Source organism: Drosophila elegans, unplaced genomic scaffold, assembly GCF_018152505.1.
Source record: "Drosophila elegans isolate 14027-0461.03 unplaced genomic scaffold, ASM1815250v1 contig_208, whole genome shotgun sequence".
NCBI lineage: Eukaryota > Metazoa > Arthropoda > Insecta > Diptera > Drosophilidae > Drosophila > Drosophila elegans.
This window is the reverse complement of record NW_024545578.1, coordinates 16361713-16385371: the sequence shown is the minus strand read 5'-3', so window position 1 is coordinate 16385371 and position 23659 is coordinate 16361713. Positions and strand designations below refer to the sequence as shown.

At 43.5% G+C, this 23659-nt stretch overlaps 4 protein-coding genes across 4 annotated transcripts; 1 reads left to right on the top strand and 3 right to left on the bottom strand.

The window, feature by feature from the left end:
• Nucleotides 1-9096: 9096 nt before the first annotated feature.
• LOC108147530 (ATP-dependent DNA helicase Q4) lies at nucleotides 9097-14505 on the bottom strand. The gene is made up of 7 exons (XM_017274114.1): nucleotides 14314-14505; nucleotides 11710-14248; nucleotides 10986-11637; nucleotides 10175-10918; nucleotides 9927-10102; nucleotides 9550-9866; nucleotides 9097-9487 (listed from the first exon to the last, which is right to left on the bottom strand). Exons 1-7 carry the CDS (start codon nucleotides 14413-14415, stop codon nucleotides 9254-9256), a joined length of 4764 nt encoding a protein of 1587 aa, XP_017129603.1. The 5' UTR covers nucleotides 14416-14505; the 3' UTR covers nucleotides 9097-9253.
• A 404-nt stretch (nucleotides 14506-14909) lies between these two features.
• Nucleotides 14910-17437, bottom strand: LOC108147545 (glycylpeptide N-tetradecanoyltransferase). The gene is made up of 2 exons (XM_017274130.2): nucleotides 17138-17437; nucleotides 14910-16411 (listed from the first exon to the last, which is right to left on the bottom strand). Exons 1-2 carry the CDS (start codon nucleotides 17340-17342, stop codon nucleotides 15198-15200), a joined length of 1419 nt encoding a protein of 472 aa, XP_017129619.1. The 5' UTR covers nucleotides 17343-17437; the 3' UTR covers nucleotides 14910-15197.
• Nucleotides 17438-18006: 569 nt separating this feature from the next.
• On the top strand, nucleotides 18007-20980 carry LOC108147488 (UDP-glucuronic acid decarboxylase 1). The gene is made up of 3 exons (XM_017274044.2): nucleotides 18007-18797; nucleotides 18871-19052; nucleotides 19685-20980. The coding sequence occupies exons 1-3, from the start codon at nucleotides 18155-18157 to the stop codon at nucleotides 20177-20179; spliced, it is 1320 nt and encodes a 439-aa protein (XP_017129533.1). The 5' UTR covers nucleotides 18007-18154; the 3' UTR covers nucleotides 20180-20980.
• LOC108147487 (steroid hormone receptor ERR2) lies at nucleotides 20929-23316 on the bottom strand. The gene is given in 4 exon segments (XM_017274042.2): nucleotides 20929-22032; nucleotides 22090-22392; nucleotides 22394-22664; nucleotides 23212-23316. Coding segments are annotated over 4 exon segments (1509 nt in total). The 5' UTR covers nucleotides 23235-23316; the 3' UTR covers nucleotides 20929-21120.
• Between the last annotated feature and the right edge of the window lie 343 nt (nucleotides 23317-23659).

Sequence of the window (23659 nt, the reverse complement as noted above, 5' to 3'; positions counted from 1 at the left end):
GTTTTAAATGAAAAAAAGGGATAATTTTTAATAAAAGTTCGGATACATTTTGTTTTGTTAATCACCCATAATAATATGTTATTTGAATACAAAAACAGTCATTATGTCTCTTTATAATTTAAAGAAAACATTCCCTACCTAAACTAAAATTTCAAATATTTTGTTTTTCATTACCAATACTAACTGTATTACCCTGATTTAACATTTTTCAATAAACATTTTTTAATAATGAACTAGTTTTAAATTTATTTTGTATCCGTTTTGTATCTTTAATTAATTTATAAAGGATTTATTTTGGGAAACATACATGAGGTTGCACAATTATTTCGTAAGCCTTATAATCATTTGGCTAGTCTAAGTCTTGTTATTTGTGAATAAAAAAGTTCTCTCTTACACGGAAATAGTTATTTAATATTTTTTAAAAATCTGCAATGAGAGTTATTTGGTTGGTCCTTAAAAGTGTCCAGGTACAGGACACATCCTGATCCTGTTGGTGCTCATAATGAAATACGAACAATGCGCACATTCTAGTGATTAGGTTGGCAATAACAAGTTTACTTGTTAGTTGGGTGCATCATGGTTGTCAGCAGTATTTGGGACCCCCCTTAACCCATTCCATCCCGCCCTTTAACCCCCGACGAGCCCTGCGAGGACATAAATTTTCACTCATTTATCCGGAAATGGGCGTACTGCCAAAGTGAGCAACAAACAAACAAAATGAGTGGCCATTTAGTTTAGACCGGAGTTAGCAGTAGGTCCTTCTTAACCCCCTGCTGCCCGAATGACGGCATTGTTTACAGCCAGACAACTTTGTCAGCCAAACGGTCTGCTCTATCAGTCAGTGAGGAGTACTTTATGCAATTAACTAATTCGATGTGCCATGTTCTTAGAGTTTACCCCCCAAAAAAAGCAAAGAAAACTGAACCGACAGGAAAAGCACACAATAGAATTTATGTTGTCAAGGGTCAGGACTTTCAATCCCCGGCGTTTCAACCAATGCAGCAAAGAGAGTGTTGAAAGCCCAGTTGAGGGCCAAAAGAAGAGAGAATTGAATGCATTCGCAAGGAAGAGATAATTGAATGCATTGACAACAAAGAGAGCATTGAATGCATTGCCTAGGAAGAGAGTATTGAATGCATTGGCGAGGAAGAGAGCGGAATGCATTGGGAGTGGAATGCTCTTACTGGAAGGAAAGAGTACTTTTCCAGTACTTTACCCAAAGTGGATTCAATTATAAAAAATTGACAAACCAACAACAACCCCCAACCCATTTTAATTGAAAATGCATTGGCAGGAGCTTCGTTTCAACTTGAGCCACTTGCGAAATTCTTGCTGCATACTTGCAGGCTTAATTCAAAAAGCAACAAGTACAGTCGACTTCACTAAGCGATTTACGCTTAGGTGTTAGTGTGTACAGTAAACAGACCCCCTTCTTCAAGCCAAAACTCACTTAGTCCTGAAAGATACATTAAGTAGTATCTTTAAAATTATATTTCTGAGGGATTGTTAAACAGTTTTACAAGGGCTTGCAATACCTAAACACACCAAAGGTCCAGAGTTAATCCATTGACAGTTGGCTAACTTTGAAAACGTAAGAGGGCTCTATAAATAATTTTTATATTATTCTTATTTTTTTTTTAATACTTTGATTCTTTTACACAATGTACAAAATGTTTTTTAAAAATTGTAAAAGTACTAAATTTAAAGCATATATCATTAAATTTCCAAAAACACAATTTTAAGAACTTATTTTTCATTATTAAAAATGTTCAAAATTATAGGATAAGATTTGGATAAAATTAAAATGTGATCTTAATCTTAAGCCATTTATGTTATATCTAAACAGAAATTAAAAACCATTGACTTGTTATCATACGGTTTGAATATACCAATACTAAAACAATTAACTAATCAAATATAATTACTATATTAACCACAAAATTGTGTGACCAAAACCTCTATACAAAGTCTAATAACCCCTTGCTTTACATTTTGACACATTCACCATTCTCCAAACTAATCCCGTCCATGCGAAGCAATTTAGCTCCCAAAACGATGGGCTACCGTTTCCAGCATTGATGACAGTTGATGATTATTAAAACAAAACCCGAAATTAGGCACTGTTGGGTGTGAAATGCCTGCAACGGAAATGAGGTTTCGCTTTGATTTACGTAGGCATCGAATGCAGCACAGCCTACCTCCCACCCCCTGAGTTACCTGCACTTCTGTCCTTGCACTCAAAGGACATGGACATGGGCAGCGGCCACTCGGACAGAGCAATACTCCCCCTATCTGGAGAACATACGCCCCCAATCCTGCCTCCTGGAAACTTGACACGCATATTTAGTGGCAACAACAAACCTAATTACGTGTGTCCAAATGCGACGACCACTGCAGCACTTGGGGGCGGGCGGGAATAGCCGCCCCTCTTGCCACAGAATTACAGTGCATTTATGACCGTGCCTTATAATGGTATGACTCGTCCGGAGTCTTCACCTCAACACGTACTCCCCATGGCTGCAAAATTCATCCGACTGCTCGCCTACTTGTGAATTCCTCGCCTTGCATTTCGACTAGAACAGGCAAATACGGTGGGAAAACAGCCTGGTAGAGCATTTAGCACTAGTTACCTGAATGTTTCTAAGTTATAGCTATGAAATGCGTTTTTAGGTTTACAATTGTTTAATATTTTAGTTAACTAGGGATTTACTTAACGAATGTTCTTATAAATTTCCAATCAGTTTATAAATTAGATAAAAAATGAGTAATTATTTGGAGTAAAAATAAAATATATATATATTTTAGTATTAAGTATTTTTATAGCCACACAATAATAATTATTTATGAAAATATTGGAAACGCTTAAAATTGTTCCAAATATTTACATTTTTATAGCTACGATTAAGAAAAAACTAGTTTTAACAGGTTTATTTTAAGGCAGATTTATATACAAATTAGAACAAACAAAAATGTATTTATTTTACAAAATTAATAAAGGGCTTAGACTATGTTCTTTAAAGTGATGATATTCCTGGTGTTATTCCAAGAAGACTGAGTCAGCAAACTTGAATAATTGTTTTCGGATTTTTAGCTTGTTCGATAAAAAACTGAAAGATTAGTTTTTACAAAAGTGTCTTGAAAATAAACTACTGCCAGTATAAAATACTTAATTATACATATAAGCCCTTAACTTTATGGTATAATTTCTATACCGAAAAGTCTGCAGTTTAAGGCCTTACTTTTAAACCACATAAGTTTTGTTTTGATACTTTCGTGGTGTTAGTTTTATACTTATTGACAAATTTTTCAAACAAATAAACGTTAAATTTTTTTCCAAATACCTTGTTCACTGCTGACCAAAACAAGTCGCCCTTGATCCGGCGGCTGCAGCATTTGTCATGAGCAGGGACTGCTCGACCACCTCGAAACCTCGAAGCCTCCATCCTCACGCCTGGAGTTCACATCCACCCAGGGGGATAATGGTTGTGCTGCGAACAGATTCTATGATTGCATCTGTTTCAGTCAGCTACCAGTTGCCAGCTACCAGCTATAGGTACTAGTTACCAGTTTGGGGCTGGCCAACTCCTCCTATTCCGATCCCCAGATCCATAAGCTATTCCCTGTGAGCTCTTCCCTGGCAATCCGAGTGTTGTGCGCCGGTTTGTGGTAGCTAAATTAGCTGCGATTAGGCCTAATAGAGCCGCAGTGCATGGAATGGATTCTGAACAGCTGCATTGGCTGGCACTCTCGCTGCTCCGGTTCTGCTCAGTTAAAATTGTTAGCTTACTTCTGCAGGCCATCAGCAGGCAACTCGTCCCTGAAATCGCATTTACCAATCACTGATATTTGTATGCCGAGTGAAATCCTAGGGACCGAGACATTAGCAATGATTATGTGGCAATTTGACTGAGTTTATGCAGTGGTTACTCCATTGGTAAAGTAATTATGAGGGATAGAGTAAGCTTAATATTATATTTAAAATAATTATATCGTTTAAAGGTATGATTTCAATATATGCTTTTTTTAAGCCAATGTTTTTGATATATTAGAATGAATAATAATGCTTTAAAAATACTTCATTTTGTAGAAGAATTCGTTAAAACTTTGTAACATACCTTAGTAGGTTTTTTTTTAGTAATTGCACTCTGTTTTTATTTATTTATAATATTTTAATAATATTTTAATAAAATTAAACTTAAACCACGAATGAGTTATTTGCCAGTTCTTGGTTAGCAAATATTGCAAACTTATCTAATAACATTAGTACATTTCGAATAGCTTAGCAGTTATGCCTCCCAAAACACTCATATTTACATGTGTAAACAAAATCAAAGGGGTGTTCTCCACAAGCAACGTCCATCGCTCGTCACATGAAGTGGAAGCCAGCCATGTGACCACAACCGAATCCACTGACGGCCTGCCCACCACCCTTGGCCCACATCCTGAATGGGTTAAGACCCCCCCGCTCCCCTTAGCTCCCCCAGCCACCCCTCATTCCTTCAGTTCGCCTTTGTGCCCCCTTAAACACTTGTCAATTCGGACTATTCATAGTTCTCGCCTGCTGTTGTTCAACAAGGGACATGCATAAAATTGACCATGATTTTGCCTGACAAGACATCAACTTGGACAAAAGGGTGGGGGTAGAAGGGGTAGAAGGACGAAGGACGAGAGATGTCATCAAATTTGTGGGCAGCGCCTATGCGTATGCAACAAATTTGCAAGCAACTGGGGAGAGAGAAATGCAGAAATTTTGGATTAGAAATGACGTGTGTGTGTGTGTGTGTGGGGGGTAACTATACCAATGTACAGCTGGTAAAATAATTACTTAATTAAATTTATTGACTTGTTTAAGTTAATTTAGACTCCAAGTGGTTGGGCGTTTCATTCGATTTGCCACAAAGCAATCAAAAATTAAGAGACAAGCCAGGGATTTGTGAGTCTGCTGGCAAAACCAAATCAATTTCCGCACACACACACACACACACATACACACGCACAATCAAAAGGGAAAAATCGTATTAGCAATTGTTTAGGCCAATTGCGAGGCATGGCCTAAATGAAGAGCCATAAATTTCGTTGAGTCTCTCAATGAATTTTGCATTTGACAGTTGACAAAAAGTGTTGGTTTATCTGTTGCCCAGAGACGAAAATAATGAAATGTTTGTTTGACCGAAAGCCCACCGAATTGATTTTTCACCTGCTGACTAATAACTTTTGACAGGGCCAAAACAAAAAAAAGTATTCGCCAAGAGCAGAGCAAACAGGCAAACAAAGGCTGCCAAATATTTTGGGTTCGAGCACACAGGAAATTGTTGCATCGAGTTGGGCATATTATGTAAATCACTGCCATTGACAGCCGCCAGCAACAACAACAACAACAACAACAATAGAAACAACAACAATAGCAACAGAAGCCACAATTTTCAGCAGCAAGAGCAACAAAATACAACAAACTACAACAAACTATTGTGTGCAAAGCCCGAAAACCACTTTGGGCCCAACTTATTTGTGGCTAACAAATTTGCATGCATTGATGCATCATCATCGCAGTTGCCAATTCATCTGGATGTACGTAGATATATATTCTATTCCCTTTTTTTTTTTTTTTTGTTGCCACAAGGACAGCACACGAGACTCTAAATGCGAGTGCAAATCTTGGGCAAATCGATTGAAGTTGTGAAGAGCAGGCAAAAGCGTCCTCAATGTGTCAGCTCAAATGCCAATTTGTTGGCTGGGATTTCAGGGATATCGATGGTACAAGCGATAAAACAGAAACTGCCATGGTTTTTGAGACCGATTGAATGCGAGTTTGTAAGGAAAAACCCGGAAATGAGGAAAGAAAATTGAGCGTAAAAGGTATAAAATGGAGAGGGACAAATGTAAAACATCAAATTTGGCATTAATTTGAATCTTATATATTACTTACCCAGCACAATTGTATTTCGTAAGTTATTTTATTTTTTAAAATATATTTTTTTTCATCAATATGCAACTCTAAACCACTTTGGGGAAACTTTTTTTGAATAATATCAGTGCTGCCAGCAGCTAACTTAAAAACAAAACAGAGCAGGCCATTCGCTTGGCTTCCGATAATATGGACATGCAGCAAATCGGATTTCGTTAAGAATAATATTTTGGATCAAAGTATAAACAAAAATTTACAAATGACTAAGGCAGAGAAAAATAAAATAAAATAAAGATTTTGTATTTTTTTTAAATCGCTTTTAATGTAGGTCAAAAACGGAAATTTTGCTAAAAAGCATTTCTAGAAAAAAATAAAATAAATACAAAAAAAAAATTATCTCATGCTGATTTTTCTGTAGCACTTTGGTGCTATTTATTTAATAAATATAATGTTCAAGTTGTGCGCTATCCAACATAAGGGGATAAATGTATTCAATTCAGTTGATTTATTCGAAATCCCCGTTAAATCCTCGTTAAAATACTTCTTTAGCGAAACAAATCGAAACCACTAAGTGCATTCATTTGCCCTGATTATATTTCGCACTGAGAGCTTTGCAGCGATCGTTTTACGGATATTTGTCTGCCTTTTTTTTGAAGGGCTTCGGCTTTACATTGAACCAAAAGTGATGCCTCATTAGGCCACTTTTCACACACTGTGAAAAACCTCTGCAAACGCACAACACAACACACAGCACAACGCACAGCACAGCACACACAATCCCTCTCATCCTGGGCCATCGATAGGTATTTGGGGTCTAATTACAAAACACAAATGCACTATAATTTCAAAACCCACCAGCTTCCTGCCTCTGCCCATTCCCCTCCCCCCTTGTTCCCTTACTCAGCCTGCCTACTCCTGCATGATTTCGTAATTTAAACGGCAATCACCTCTCTGGGTTCCCCAAACCCCCCGATTTGCCCCTGGTTTCCCTTGATTTTCCCCCCGATTTCACCACCATATGTCAACAGGCAACAAACAAACTTCTGTCAGCAAAATCATGCAAAATGTGACACCGACCGAAGGGAGCTGCGAATGGCAATGGAAATGGAAATGGAAATGGGGGAAATTTCGAGTGGATTTCAGGTCTGGAACAATGTATCTTACGCCTCTAACTGGGCGATCCCATCCCCTTTTCGCCCTTCTCAGTCCACGAGCTGCGTGTCATTCAAAGCTTATTGATTTGGATTGAAAAGCTGACATTTGCACATATTTCACATATTTTGCGCTTTTTTATGCGGATGATTTGCCGCCAAAGAATGGAACAAAGTTAACAATTCAATGAGATTTTCATTTCAACCCAGAAGCTGTTTTTGATTAGTCATGGGTTATCCAAAATAGTTGCCAATTAACGTGTAAAGGATTCAGATTATAGCTCAAGGGAAGTAGACTATACTTTTGGTTTTTAATCTAAAAAAACTAATAATGTTGACTTTCCGTCAAAGCCAAAAAATATTCTATATAAAATAAATATAATATTCTATACAAAGCTTTCGAAAAATGTTTCTTGTAACCTTACATTCTGAAATTTACATTTATATTCTGAAAAGAAATACTTTTAAATGGGAAAACAAAGTCTTTTGGTTGCTATTCCTCTTGTTTTGGATAAATTTCAATAAAAAAGATTTGAAATTTTAGATACAAAAAAAATGTATAAATTAAATTTAATTAAAAAACTTTCTAATACCTAGTCTACAACTCCTGGGAAATAGCGCACAGCAGTACAGCAGAATGAGAAATCGAGGAACAAAATTAAGAAGGAAATCATCTGAGGGAAATGCAATCTGTAAGCGATGCTGCCTGATTTGGTTTGTCTGCCTTCATTACGACCTTGGAGTGCAGTACCACCCCCTTTTGTCCTTCGTCCTTCGCCCACTCTGGGGCAATCACACAGGCCATTTAACTTTAACGACAGTCCAAGAAGAGAAGAAACAGAAGGAACGAGGACCACAATATTTCCGTCTAGGCTCAACCCACTGGCCAAAGTTTCTTGCTCATTACAATTATATTTGAAAAAGTTTTTCTTTTGCCCCCGATTTTCCGCTTTTCTTTTCCGGATATTCAATTTCTTACTTTATGCCGCGTTGACTCCGCTTGAAGTTCAATTATAAATCTTTTCGGCTTTATTTTATTCATGTGTTTATTTGTTTGTCGAAATACTGCATTTTTGATAAGACAAGAAAAGCAAAGGCAAAGTTGTTAAAATTCTTTAGGAATCTGAATAATTAATAGGACGATGGTGTCAACGGAAGTTGGAGTTGGGGCACACTGCAGCACGAAAGCTGGCTAAGAATATTTACGGCACAAACAAAGAAAGTGCAATTGAATGGATTTCGTTCAACCTTTGACCTAATCGATAGCATCAAATCGTTTTTCATAACTATAAAGGGCAAGTGCTGGTTTTGCCTTTTGTTTCAAAATGCAATTGTTGATTTTAAAAAGAAAATAATTTTAAATGGTAGATGTGGGAAGTACATTAATGTTGTTTAACATAGGATGTGAATAATAGTTTTAGTTTAACGAGAAAACAAAAATATCAAGTTAATAAATATTTAATTTTACAGAAAAACGTTGTGTTAACTTTGCTTTTACTCGAACTTTCAGGCATTTATTTGCAGAGTTAGTTTATTGTGCCTTCTATTTTATTGGTTAAAAAAATTTCAGAATATACGTCGCTCTTCGTTATCGTCATTTTGCGATATCTTGTTAACATTAGTACTAGACTCTAAACAAGCAGTTTCACTGTGTCCTTGCTTTTAGTCCTCTGCTGGAAGGTGTCTCGGCTTTAAGTCATTGTTAGCTTTCCGCCGCTGCCACTTCCGGTGCAAATGGCGCTGCCAAATATCTGCATAAGCGAAACTTGGTTTTTTTGCTATAATATTTTGCGTGGGCTTCTCCTTTTAACAGCCAATTTAACAGAGCAGCCTTACAGAGTCCTGTTACCAGAGAGAACTAAAGCGGAGACACCCTCCCATGCAGACGTTCAAAAGCCGAGTCGCAAACCCGAGTCACGAGAAAGCAGGGACACAACCCCATAACTTATCTAAATCGTGGAAAAAAAACTTCTTGAATTACAATTTTAAGTCATCACTTTAAACAACTTTCGATAGTGGTAAAAAAGCTTTAGAAAAATGTTTTACCTAAAGGGCTTTTTTATATTTGAATAGACTTAAAAGAACAATAGCCACAAATGTTATAGAATGGCATCACATAATTTCAAATTCATAGAGATATTTTATGGGTTCACCAGGGCATCACATATGGGAATTCACATCAATCCAACGATACCGATCAGGTGCGCCTCTTGATGATGGCCATGTTCGCCAGCTGCAGGATGCGATTGAAATCGACCTTGACGTGGGCGCGCCAGAACTTGCAGCGTCCCCAAATGACGGCCGGATAGTTGGGACTCGTGATGCCGTGGAAGATGCGCGCAATGTTCCGTCCGCTGAACGTGTTGTCCGGATACATGTTAATCAGGGCATGGACGTCGTCCGTGATGCTTTCATCCGGCACGTTGCTGGGCTGAAAGACGAAAGCAAAATTGTAATTAACGTACATGAATATGGTGGGGGCCAAGCAAGTACCTCCACTTCCAACTCCAGATCCTGCGGGTAGTCATTGGCAAAGTAGTTCCGCACAATAGCCTTTAGTTGCTCGCCCCGATCCTGGGGAAAGTCCGCATTGCAGCACTGGCTGCAGGAACTGTAGGCCACCGCCGCCAAGCCGTGGGCCACATACTGCAGTTGGATGAGCTGGGTCCGCTCCTGCTTCACAGATCGCGTATAGAGTGTGTCCAAAGCACTGTCGATCTCCGTTTCCGTAAAATCGCCCGGCACCTTGATGCGGAAGCCCAAGTCATAGAAGCTCACCGTGATGGGCGAACGCTTTGGAAATCCATTCACTTTTTCGAGGATTGTGGTTATGAAACTGTAAGGACTTTAAATATGCAGTACTATCTCACCTTTTACCCACTCCAAGTCCTTCAGTTGGTACTTGACCACGCCGCTGTTCCAACCGATTCCCGCTGCAATGTCCGTCACAGAGAACTCAATGATGTTCGAGTCCTCCTTGAAGGTCTTGTCCCTAATCTGCAGGGCAATGGCCATGGCCAACGGTGGACATTCTTTTGCTGCGTGCCTGAAAAAGGGGGAAAAACAGAGAAGTAAGCTGAGATCACTTAAGGCATCAAAATGTAGCATCACTACTCACTTCAGGTACTTGGGCCCGCCGTAGGAGATCACCTTGGCCATCACATATGCCGAGCTGAGCACACTGATGCACCAGCGCGGTTCGAGCTCCATGTAGCAGAGCAGCGTGGATATGTTCTCCGCCGGGATGTCCAGCATCTCGACGGTTTTCTCCACGGAGAAGCCTATTTCGTGACCCGGACACACATGAACCCTCGGACCGTCGCCTTCGAGAGCCATTGGAGGAATAGCAGCTCCCTGGGAAGCCTGCTTGTCGCAGGCGCACGGCACAAAAATCTTTTGCAACAGCTTGCGGATCACATGCCGATCAATGGAGTTGGAGTAGACATGCCGGCGCAGCTCACACTGATCGCCACCCTTGGCGTCCAGGAAGAGGTGGCAATGGGATGGCAACCCATCGCGACCTGCTCGTCCGATCTCCTGCACATAGCTCTCGAAGTTCCGCGGCATATTGTAGTGGATGACGGCGCGAATGTCCGGCTTGTTGATGCCCATGCCGAAGGCGATGGTGGCCACCACGATGCGCAGCTCGTTGCCCATGAAGGCCTTCTGGACAGTGCGTCGCCGCGAGGCGGGCATTCCGGCATGGTACGGCTCCGCCTGCCAGTTGACCCGCTTGCGCTTCTTGCCCTGCTCCTGGGCGGGCTGTCGCCGATCCTGCACGCATGTTCGAATGAAGCCAGCGATTCGCTCACACTCGTCTCGCCGTGTGCAGTAGATGATGATGGACTGGCAGGGCTCGAAGCTGGAATGGAATGATCGGAAATCGTAAGAAGAACAGGCCTTTCAAGGAGATTGAGATTTAAGTATACCGCTCGCTATTGAGTAGCTGGAGCAGGGCCGCATCTCGGTTGTGATCCTTGGAAACGGACAGCACCAGATTGTCCGGCAGGGGGATGTCGCTGATGACGCCCCGCTCCCCGTCCGTGATGCCCAGGTGATTGATGATGCTCACCCTGGTGGGCAGCGTGGCGGTGGCCGTCAGACCCAGGACCGTGTGGACGCCCAGATTCTTTCGCAGCACCTTGCAGATCATCAGGTAGCTGGGCCGGAAGTTGTGACTCCACTGGGACACACAATGTGCCTCGTCAATGCAGGCGAATGCAATGGGCGGCAGCTGGCGGAGAATGGCCCCGAATCCGGTGGCCCGCTCGCCGGAAACCACAGCCTCCGGCGAAACCAGCAGAATGTCAATTTCCCCGTCGGCAATCATCTGCTGGATCTTCATACGCTGCGGCGCTGTCTGGTTGGTGTGCAGGCAGTGGGCGCGCAGGAAGTGCGGCACCCCGGTCACCTGGTCCTCCATGAGCGACACCAGCGGTGAGATGACCAGCGTGATGGCTCCCATTTTGCGGCTATACAGATAGGCGGGCAGCTGGTAGCACAGCGATTTGCCACTGCCTGTGCTGAGGGTAACCAGCGAGGAGAGACCGGAAAGGGTGCGCATGATGGCCCGATCCTGACCTGTTAAGGGATTAATTAAATTAATTAAATTCTAATACAATACAATGAAATGTAATGTAATACTCTTCTTACCCTTTCTGAAATTACTGTGGCCAAACATGTGCAGGGCTTCCAGCACTTCCGGCGTCGTGTCCTGGACACTTCCATCCGGCAGGAGGTCGTATAAGGGCTTTACCCCGCCGTGCTGGCTGCTATTCGAGGTGGAGGCGGTGGTGTCCAGGCCAGCCTGCTTGAGGAACTCCTCGGGAATCTTGTGGCCAACGTATGTTTTAATGGGCGAAGCAGCTTTCTCCTGGGAAAGCGGCTGACTTAGGGAGGCTTCGACTGCTGCGTCCAGAGCCTCAAAGTCGATGTCCGGATCATCGCTGGACCAGTCCGGCTCCGGATGCGGTTGTCCCTCCTCATTACCGCTGCCGTCTTGAACTTCCTCCTCGGAGTCATCGGATTGCTTAGATTCCTCACCCTGCAGGATGGCCGCATTGGCCGCCTGGGGAAGTCTGGAGATGTTGCGACTGTGGGCCACCACAGCTCCCTGGCTGGCCATCTCCTGGGCCTCGGCGAGCGTGGGGAATGGCGAGGGATCCTCCTCCAACTGGGCGGATAGGGGCAACAGGCTGTCCCCCTTCACCTTGCACTGCTGGGCGAAATGTCCCACTCCGCCGCACTGGAAGCAGGTGAGCACTCCGCCGTCGCAGCCACCCATGTCCATATCCGGGCCACTCAAGGCAGCCACGCGCTTCTTGTGCCGCCACTGCTGCTTCTTGTACTTGCTGAAGTTCACGCTCTTTTTGCCGCGCACAAATTTCTTCTTTTGAATGTTGATGGTGACAAAGTTTTCGTTTAATTTCCCAGTAGCTATCCGTTCCTCCAGTTTCTTTCGGGCAGCGGATCGCTTTTCATCCACCAGCGGGTTGGATCCCTCTGCTCTGTTCTCTGTCCTGGGTGCCGCTGCAAAAGTGCTTATATAGCGCCGCGCAGTGGCGTCTGCTTTCTCCAGATCCTGCTGATTGATTCGGGGAACGGAGGTTATGTCGCCTGCCTCCAACGCCAGCACGTACCTCAAGTCTTCCGGATTCAAGGGCTGACTCTGTTCCTCCTCCTCGGCAACAGGCGGAGGCTCAGCAGCAGAGACCTTCTTAGAGCTCCTTGGCTTCTTCTCCACCTTGGGTTTCTTCTCCGCTTTGACTTTGGGTTTCTTTTCAGCTTTGGGCTTAGCTTCCGCCTTGGGTTTGGGGGTCTTCCTTTTTCCGGCTGCTTGTTTGCGCTTTGCCTGTTCTTTCTTGCTCTTCTTCGGCTCATAGGTTGCATCCCCATCTTCGTCGGCGGAGAAGTCCATAGCATAATCAGCCTCTGGATCGACTGGAGCCCCAGCTTCAGGTTTCGGTTCGGATTTGTTGGCTATTTCAGCTACTTCGGCTGCCTCAGAAGATCCTGCTGTGGCTGGCATAATCCTGCGCCGTTTGGCCAGCTGTCGGTACTCCTGGGGCTCCGGTTCCTCCTCGCTTTCAGCCACAACAGAGTCTGAATCGGAATCAGTGTCCTGTTCTGCAGGAGGATGTTTTAGCTTGGGAGCAGGTGGCTTCTGGTTGGTTGCAGCAGGAGCCGGTTTCTGGTTCATTATAGAACTGTCAACAGATTGCAGCACCTCTGTGCTGGCTACCGTTTCGATCTTTACCGGCACCAGCTGCTCCTCCTTGGCAGTGGACTTTAGTTTACTCAAATCAAGATTGGCCAGTCCAAAGTTGGTTTTCTTTGGCGGACCATTATTATTATGTGCTGCTGGAAGGGGCGACTCCACCTCAAGAGTATTCTCCTTTGTGTTCCGCTGCAGCCAGCCGTCGTCCACCTGCGTTTTGATAGTTTCCTTAGTGTGATCGCCGGCCAGCAGCGTGTTAGTGGCTAAGGCCTGCTCCTTCTCCTTGTACTCCTGCGCCTTGCGTATTAGTATGGTCTCGAAATCGGGCAGTTCTTCTGCCAAAGCAGAAGGAACTGAGCTGAGGGATGTGGTTGAACTGGATGCGTTGACTGAAGTGCGTGACAACGGCTTGCGGGGATTTCGTTTGGCAAATCCGCTTGTGGATTTGAATAGCTTGGCACTCAAGCTGGGCTTAAGACTGGCGGTAGCCTTAAGCGGTTTTCCCTGCACCGGAGCCGAAAGAGAAGCCTCTAGGGGTTGCCCCAGATCTGGTTGCTTCTTGCTGACTTCCATGCCCCAGGCATTCCGGTTGATCGGCAGCTCATCCACCGCTTCGAACTTACGGATCACATGGTTCTCGTCGCGGTTGACCAGATTGGTGAGCACTTGGCGATTGGGCAGATCCTGAAGATTGGAAAACGAGCCCTGCGCCTGTTGCGGATTCTCGCCCAGATTGGCAGAGCTCTGTGGCTCCACCAGTGCGGATATATCAAGGGGCAGTTGGGGGCCACCACCAAGACTGACATCCTGATCCAGCAGGCTTACGCCCAGATCACTGGCCTGCGACATCTCCAGGATATCGTAGCCATCCTCGCTGAGCACATCGTTCAGTGTTTCCTCTAGGAAGGAGGTCTTCAGTTTGTAGTACATCTTGTAGGAGTCGCGAATCTCTTGGCTGGCCTCCCGTATATCATACTGGCACAATAATTTAATTTATTTTATTTAATTTGACGATAATATTATCTAGATCCCAATCTCACCTTCGATGGAACCCGGCCATTTTTCTTTTTGAAATCCTTTTCCCACAACTTCACACGTAGCTTGTATTTCTGGTATTTCAGCTTAAACACCGAATCGTCCATATCGGCGGCTGTCTTTAATTGTTATTTATATTAGGAAACAAACATTTGGAACAAGATTTCAGCAACTAACAAACCAACACAAGTGAAGCTGTTTTCGCTGAGCCCGCGCTTTTTCGCTGTCGTTGCCAGACCGATGCCGATGCGATAGAGTTGCCAGACTATCGCATGCAGAACAGTGGCCAACAAATACAGGAAATGCCGTTTAATCGTTTTATTTATAAAACAGATAGGGTATAAAAATTATAAATTATATATATCTTAATTAATAATTAATGTGTTATTTATTTTGTATTATAATACAATACTTACTGCACTATTTCAATCAAATTACATATTGCCGTTTTTATATTTTAACTAATTTATAATCACCATATTAACTGTGTAAAGGTTTCCAAATGAGTTCTAAGAATACTAGAACATTTTAAACTGTACAATTTACAGTGCATGTCAGCTATTAGCACCACCGGAAACAAAAACTCATTACACATAAAAAGTCTATAGATATTGCTGCGCATTTTATTCATTTTGTGTTCGTTTTGTTTTTGTAGTAAAAAATATCCAAGCTTGGCCGTTGCAAAATGCAGTGTTCACATTGATGCTAGGTAAGTGACTTGCAAAGGGTTTCCCTCGCTGGAATAACTGAAGATTACGGGTAAAAGCTACGTGGATATGGACAGGAGCCAAGCAAAGCAGCCGCACGGGACTTCCAGCGGGGTGGACAAAGCGGAGGAGGGAGAGCGGCGAAAGGCAGGGCGAGAATGTAAACATAGGTGTTGAGGGACCTACATGAGTATCAGGGCAATCTCCTCCGGCTGCATCGATGGACAGCGCCAGTTGTACAGATAGTACTGCAGGTTGCCATCCCCGGCACCAAACTTCAGCGGCGCAAAGTACTTCTTGTTCTCCATGAGGTCGAGGGCGTTGTAAACGTCCATCTGGACATTACGGGCCGAGATCAGGGCGTCATTCATCAGGTCCAGCCAGGGCGTCTTCGTGGACACATTGTAAAAGGAATAGGCGGCGCGCACGGTCTTGTGCACCGGATGGTGCATCACCGATGAGGGCAGGCAGTAGTAGCTGGTCAGATCAGTGATGTTGCCCTTCTCGTCGGCCACCACGAAGCAGTCGATGATGCCCTCCTTGGGCGTGAACCAGTGGCGGAACTCCTCCTTGCTGAAGACCGGACTCAGATGAAACCGCTTCAGATAGTCCTCCAGCAACTTGTGGGCCTTGTCCATGTCCTTGGCCGTGATCCGGCGATAGCCCTTTGTCTTTGGCTGATCAGGCAGTTTGTACAGCTTCATGGTGCGCTGCATGGTCATGTTGCGGGCCAGATGCGAGAAGCGCACGTCCACCAGCTTTTTGGGATTGAGGGAGCGGTGCCAATAGCGGCAGGTGGCCACCGGCGTGGGCAGCACCACCCCAGCCGTGTAGGCCGCCTGGAATATCCCCGTCAAATTGACGCGACGTGTGATCTCACGGATCAGTACTGGAGCCACCCGCTTGCTGCGCAACTTCTTGTGAACGCACAGGAAGTTGATGTCAACCACCTTGAGCACCTTGTCGTAGGACTTCAGCTTGCTGGGAATAGCCGAGATGAAGCCCACCAGCTTGCCGGACTTCTCCACCCGAACGCCCACATGCCAGTCGCGTTTCCAACCCGGCGGCTGCAGCGACCACTTGAGGAACTCCGGCTGGTAGTCGAACCGGAACATGGCATCGTCGTCCTCGACGTAGTTTTCATTGAGGAGCGTGTACAGCTCCTTGAGGTCGTTGGCATCGGTCAGGTCAAGGGTCACCCACTTAAAGCCACCGGGCAGAGTGTAGGGCTCCGCCCGAATCTCACTGACCTCCTTGTTCGGCTCGATGCACTCGTTGGTGGTCACCTGCTCGTCCAGCTTTGTGACCGGCTGTGTGGACCAGAAGGCGAACTTCTTGGCCATCTGGCGGGTGCTGGCCATCGCATCGGATACGGCCTGTAGCAATGCCTGCTTGCCTGGAATAGAAATGATTGATTTTAATGAACTATTAACATACATAGCTGCTCCTTCCCCAAAAATAAATGGTTTATTACCCTCAAATTGTTGATACTTTAGTAAAAGTGTGTCAGATAGAAAATTAGAAGCAATTACAGAATACTAGTTTCGCATGATTTACAAAAAAGCAAGGCTAGCTATACACACCCCAAAATTGGCTGTTTAAACATGTTCCATGAATCATGATATCATGAAGTTACCGAAGGCTGACTGTAAATTACGCAAAAAGTAGATTTAGGTTTATTTTATTTGTAAAAGAAGTAAGTTTACAGTTTTCTGCTTTTGTTTTCAAAACATTTATGGTTTAATATTTTCTTAAAAGCAAGATAATAATTTTAGATTATTTTTGGGAAGATATAGATTATTTATCTATTAAATAGAATTTCGTTGTTGAACTCATAAGGCCCAATAATGTAAAAGAGTTTTAAAAAAAAATGTATTTATGATTCATGAAGTCTTATCCTTCAATTATTAAATTATAAATTAAAGTTAAAATTATTATTTTTATATTTAACTCTTTTATAAGTTTAACAAATGGAAGCAATTATCTATTAATTTAATTAATTAATTTTATTAATATATTGAAAAGTTAATGTTAAAGTGCTTTGACTGTAGTTTCCGACCGAACCTAACCTCATTTTCCAGTTCCAATGAAAGACGCTTTATTCGGCGTTCGTTAAACTTACTTGCATCCGCGGACACTGAAGCCTCATTCTTGGCCCCATCCGCCTGCTCCGGATCCTCATTTCCGGCTATATTCGCCGACCCCGTGTCCTGGATCTTTAAGCCGGTAAGAACCTTCTCGAGCATTTCCTCCGAGGCGACAGCCACCTCCTTGGCCTTCTGCTTCAGCTCCTGACCGGCCTGGTCGTCTGCGTTTTCGTTCGGCATGGTCCGCACTGTATTTCTGTTTAAATAGTTTAGCAAATTATAATTGCAATGAAATCGCAAAACTACAAGCAGCTGACTCAAAAAGCAGTGTGACCGACGGCTGTGAAAGCTAAAAGCTTACACGGGGTACCGGTTCAACCGGTCAACCGGTTATCGGTAGAAAGCCGGTCATCTTGAAATTTTCTGAATATTTTACATTCATTTTTCAAAAAAACAGTCAAACCTTTTTAGCTGATGCAGTAAAATTCCGTAGGAAGCTGCCTTCTGTAACTTAGAACATGCAAATTGAAGGCTTAGCTTGACTTGGGCTTAGGGTCCTAAAACTACTGTATTTTGATGGAAAAAAGAGCAGAACAATTTGAAATATTATGTTAGCCTATACTTAGGAAATTATATTTTCATTTGTAAGCACCACCGATTCTATTGATCCTACTATGTGTTTAAGTTATTTATTTAAAAAAATATGCTTAATTATAGTTCTTAATTTAATTTTCAATCACAATCTGTAAATTATTAGACTTATTTATAGTTATTGAATTATTTTATAAATGTAGGTCATAAAATTATTTTACCGTTAATTTAAAATAAGGCGCGAGCTTCACCAAAAGTTTAGTGTAATTTGGCGATAGACCGTAAACTTTCGTTGGGATTTAGTTTACTTGAACTGGTCACTCTGGTCGCCGTATTGTTTATATAGTTTCTATAGCCTAGCCGGACGAGAATGCAATGTGGCGATATCAGTTGCTGATAAGCACTGGGACCCCGCAACTTACAACCTCCGACACAACCTTCGCCTGCGCCACCCGACGACGATGACTGCCACCAAGAAGCGCCTAAAGATCGTTGCTGCCGCCTCGCTGGGCCTCCTGCTCCTGGTCTACCTGTACCGGGCAATCAGTGTTTCGGCAGGTGGAATGTCGTCCATTTCGATTTCCGCCGGCGATGAGGTACAAGCCCGATGGCCGCCCACGGAGAGTCCGCTGCAGAGGAGCCTCCAGATGGCCTACGAGGAACAGAGTTCCCTGATCCGGGAGCAGAAAGCCGAACTGCTGCGTACCAGGGAACACCTGGCCCAGTTGGAGGAGCAGATCCGTAGTCTGCAGACGAGCACGCCGCGCAAGTACCGGAAGGTCAAGTACCTTAACTACAAGAACCGCAAGCGCATCTTGATCACCGGAGGAGCTGGCTTCGTGGGCTCCCATTTGGTAGACGACCTGATGGTTCAGGGTCACGAAGTCATCGTGGTGGACAACTTCTTCACGGGACGCAAGCGCAATGTGGAGCACTGGCTGGGGCACGAAAACTTCGAGCTCATCCACCACGACATCGTGAATCCGCTGTTCATAGAGATCGACGAGATTTACCACCTGGCATCGCCGGCCTCGCCCCCGCACTACATGTACAATCCGGTTAAGACCATCAAGACCAACACCATGGGCACCATCAATGTGCTGGGTAGGTAGTAGTTGAAGTCAGATAAAGGGGTACAAACCTAACAGATTACTTTTTAAAAATGATTATGGAAAAGGACTGGCCAAGCGAGTGATGGCCAAAGTCCTGATAGCCAGCACCTCGGAGGTTTACGGCGATCCCACTGTGCATCCACAGCCGGAGACCTACTGGGGCCATGTGAATCCCATCGGACCAAGGGCCTGCTACGACGAGGGAAAGCGCGTCTCCGAGACTCTGAGCTATGCGTATGCCAAGCAGGTGATACATATTTCCACTTTATTATTCTATTCTATTCTTCTATTCATTACTTCCTATGTTGTTTTGTATTGCTATCAGTGGCAGAGTAATTACCCTTCTACTGTCAACTTTTTCTAATCTTCATTTGCTTTTTTTTTTATCAAATAAAACGGTCTAAATGCAAAATAAACTTTCAATATCAAACGCTGATTAAATAATGACATTTTACCATTTAAAGTTACAATCAAATAACAATCATGACAAATAAAAATATATTTCCGTATTTAAAACTGAGATATAATAATAATAATAATTTTAAATATGAACAGATAATATATCAGATCGTTTTTATCGCTGTAATCTTTGTGCATTAATAGTAATTCAAATAACATTTCACAAAATTAATTGACGGTGACCGTTCTTTCCGAGAACCACATTCCATGAACTTAGACTGGAAAATAGAGAAAACCAGAATTGTAGCAGATCTTTCCTGATTCAATCGGTAGCTGGTCAATGAATGATCTCAATTGAAATGTCATTAATTGGTGTTCTGCTTCGCTGCTTGTCACAAGATAAGATTTCTACATCTCTCGATCTCTGCCTGCAATCTGACTCTCGAACTAATTGCTATTGCATTGTATCTATATCTTTAGGAAAAGGTGCAAGTGCGCGTGGCGCGCATCTTTAACACTTATGGACCCAGGATGCACATGAACGATGGACGCGTGGTCTCCAACTTTATTCTCCAGGCGCTTAGAAATGAAACTATCACGGTGTATGGCAATGGCAAGCAAACCCGCTCCTTTCAGTACGTTTCGGATCTGGTGGATGGAATGATAGCCCTGATGGGATCCAACTACACGCAGCCGGTGAATTTGGGCAATCCGGTGGAGCAGACTATCGGCGAGTTTGCCGAGATCATCAAGCAACTGGTCGGAGGACCCAGTGTGATAAAGCAAACGAAGGCCATGGAAGACGATCCGCAGCGCAGAAAACCGGACATCACTCGTGCCCGGCAGTATCTCAACTGGGAGCCGAAGGTTCCCCTCGAGACTGGACTGCAGCGGACCATCTCCTACTTCCGCAACGAACTAGCGCGCAGCGATCGCTTCCAGGAAAGCTCCAACAAGTACTTCGATACACCTTAGCATTAATTGAGTTTAGCTTTAGTTGGTGATGATGCAAAGTCTCTAGTCTGCAAATGTAAATATGACCATCGATAGCACTAATTGTAAGCCTTTTGGACCAAGCGAAATCTTTAAGGTCATGAGCATGGTTCTTTTTGTGAAGTTTTGAGATATATCTAACCAATAGATGTAGTGTTTGTTGTTAGGAATTGGGAGCCAATATGTACAAATGCGATCAAATTTATAGCACTGAAGTTTGGGAAAATCACTTGAAAATATAATAAATTCACATTTATTTGAATCACATTAAAAACAACTAAAACAACATTAACTTTTCTGAAGACATGAGTAGAGCCTTACGAGAAAACCCAAACGAAAATGAAAATTCATTTTAATTATCAAAGAGTTTCTCACAAACTTAACTAAGGAAAATGTTATTGGGCTTACAAACATTAGTAATTAAATTGATTTATTGTATAAGAATTAAAAGTGCTATTTTCTTTGACCGCAAGTGTAACACATTAACAACAAAAGCACTGGGATATATGCAACTAACAAACAGTATAATCTTTTGTATTCAAACTACTAGAAAGTACTTTAAAGAGCCCGAAAGTTTCCACATTTCATCAAAACCATTGAGAATTGCATTGAACAAATTATTGGAGAACTGTGACTCATTTACAATTCATGGTGGATATTCAACACCTGTAGGCGCCTTTATCCAGTGTAAACACGCCCCGATTCTAGGCTTAAGTAGGGTTTTGAGTTGCTGTAGTTGGTAGCCCATTAAAAAGAGGTTTTTTTCTCTGCGAACTAATCTAACCCGACAAGTATTTTACTATCTATGTACATGGCTTATCCTACGCTTAATCTACGCCAGTATACGTCCAACTTAAGTTTATATTTGCACCTTTGCTAATCAGCTAGATCTACTAGATTGGCCGCCCGCATTGTTTTTTGTTTCACCTGGCCAGCGGCTCGAGCATCTCGAGAAATAGTTTCTTCATGGTAATAACCTCATCGCGTGCGATTCCTCGCCAGAATCTTCGCAGGATGTCGTCCGCTTGCCGCAGCGAAGGCAGCAGCAGGAGCAACTGTTGCTGGTGCGAAACTGCCGAAGAATGGCGCAGCAAGTAGACAACGTCGTTGAGGGAATTGAGAATCGTATCGCGAAAGGCGCGCAGCGAACTCTGATCATCCAGCAGGATGTCGCAGTTGGCCAGCAACAGCGCCTTTAGCAAGTAGTACTCCTCCCTCCGTGGCGAAATCCTCTCCATGCGTTGCGCAATCTGCACGCAGTGGTAGTAGAACTCCGTGTAACCGCACTCCTTGGCCAAGAGCTCATCCATCCAGACATCGGTGGCGAAGCACAGTTTGCCATTGAACGGTAGGGAGCGGAAGGTCAGCTGGAGGGTTAGGATCTCCGCCCAAGACACCTGGAGCAGCTTCATCTGGTCGTTAAGGGGAAGCTCTATAAAGCCGGGTATTTGTTTGGCCCAGCCAATCACGCTGACCAGCTCCTTATCGTAAATATCGCTTAACACGCTCAATATCTCATTCGGGTCATTGTTATTGTTGTTCTGGAAAATGCAAGTGCCATTGGGCGTGACTCCGACGCTGGACTCTAGCTTAATGCTGCCCGAGGAGGAGGAGGCCTCATCATTCGCAATTGTAGTTGTGTGTACTTGCGGTGGCGGCGTTTGTACGCTCAAAGCATCTGGTTCGTAAGAGTTGAGCACCTCCAGAATTTTCACATCGCACAGCGATGTGGTGTTGGATTGGTAAAGTAGCTGCATGGTTTGGTATGAGTTGGAGACCGGATTGCGACGGTACTTCTGCCGCCCTCCACGCACTCGATCCAAACGCACGCCCTCCTGAAAGGCAAGGAACAATTAGTATTTAATAATTGATGTTTTAGATTCACATGTTACCTTAAGCATGCCCATTAGCAGGCACTTTTGGAAGCGACACGCCTGACAGGCCTTGCGTCTCCGCTTGTTAATCTCGCACTCGTTGTTTGCCGGGCAGGTGTACTCGATGTTGCCCTGGATGGTGCGTTTGAAGAATGCTTTGCAGGCCTCGCAGCTGGCAACGCCATAGTGAAATCCACTGGCCACATCCCCGCAAACCAGACACAACCGGCGGAGCTCATCCCTCACGGATCCGGATCCTGTTCCGGCACTCGCATTGCTGGCATTTCCTCCACTGGTACCGCCACCTCCTCCTCCCCCGACTGGTGCCGCTGCCGGCTCCGCCGCCTTTAAGACTATCACCGTCGTTGCTGAGGGACACGTTGTGCAGATCGCAGGATAGGGAGGTCGTCGAGCTGCAGAGCTGTCTCTCGGGTGAGACCGAGGGTGAGGACTTCATGCCGTTGGTGCCACCCTGTGTGACCGTCGACTTGGAGCTGGGACTGAAGCAGGAGGCACTGCCGCCCGCTGATGAAGTGTCCACTTCCTGCTTTATGTGCAAAATACTGACGCCGTCGGACATATTCGAGCCTTGGCTGTGGAAGACAAAGTGAGGGAATACCAGTCAAACTATGATTTGTACATATACGCATATATAATTAAAATTTTTTAAGACTTAAGGTTTAAAAAGGGTAGAATCATGTTTAATATCTTAAATCACTAGAATATAGAACATATATGTAAATACCAAATTAATTGCGCGCTCTTTGCACTTTATTACGCTAAAAATCCGCCGCAAAATTAAAACTAAAGGGTTTGAAATGTGGAAAGCACGTTAAATTTAGCTAAATCATCACGATAGGGATCGGTTTTGCTTAATGTCAAATAATACACACTGCACAGTGGTAAAAGATGCCCCCAAAAATGATAACTATCAGCTTTTATCACCACTTATCAATTAATTTTTCGACTTTGTTCCACTGTGAGGTCTAGTCGCACAAAACTTGGTCACAGAATGCTTAATGAATGCAAAATGTAATTGTAATTAAGCCGAGCCAAAACAAAAACAAACGATAGACAGCTTAGTGCAATGGGTTGCGATCCCTAATCCAGAGTATATTCATCCAAAACTCGTAGTCGTACCCTTCTAAGGCGTATAACTTCATCGGTGGTCGTGGAAAAGTACGGAACAGAACTGAACTTAAAAAACCGAACAGCGTACTGGGAGTGCGATAATGGTACTGTGCGTGGAGTACCTTTCAGCTAACGGTACTACAAATCACGACGCACAGTGCTGACATTGATTAGGCGAAATAATTTTAAAACCGAACAATAGGAACATCGAAAATCAAATACCCTTAAATTTGTTCGGAAATGTTTATGGTAATAAAATCACGAAAATAAAATTGTGGGCATGCTTTATTAAACGTTTAATCTCATATTTATGTCACAATGTTTTTAAATTGTTTCTTTAATAACTTTAATATGTATTTATGTATTTATTTTTGAGGAACATATTTAGTGTGAGACATACTCTTTTAGTTAAGTATACATTAATTGTTGGCTTGTGATTGTTCTTGTTATAATTGAT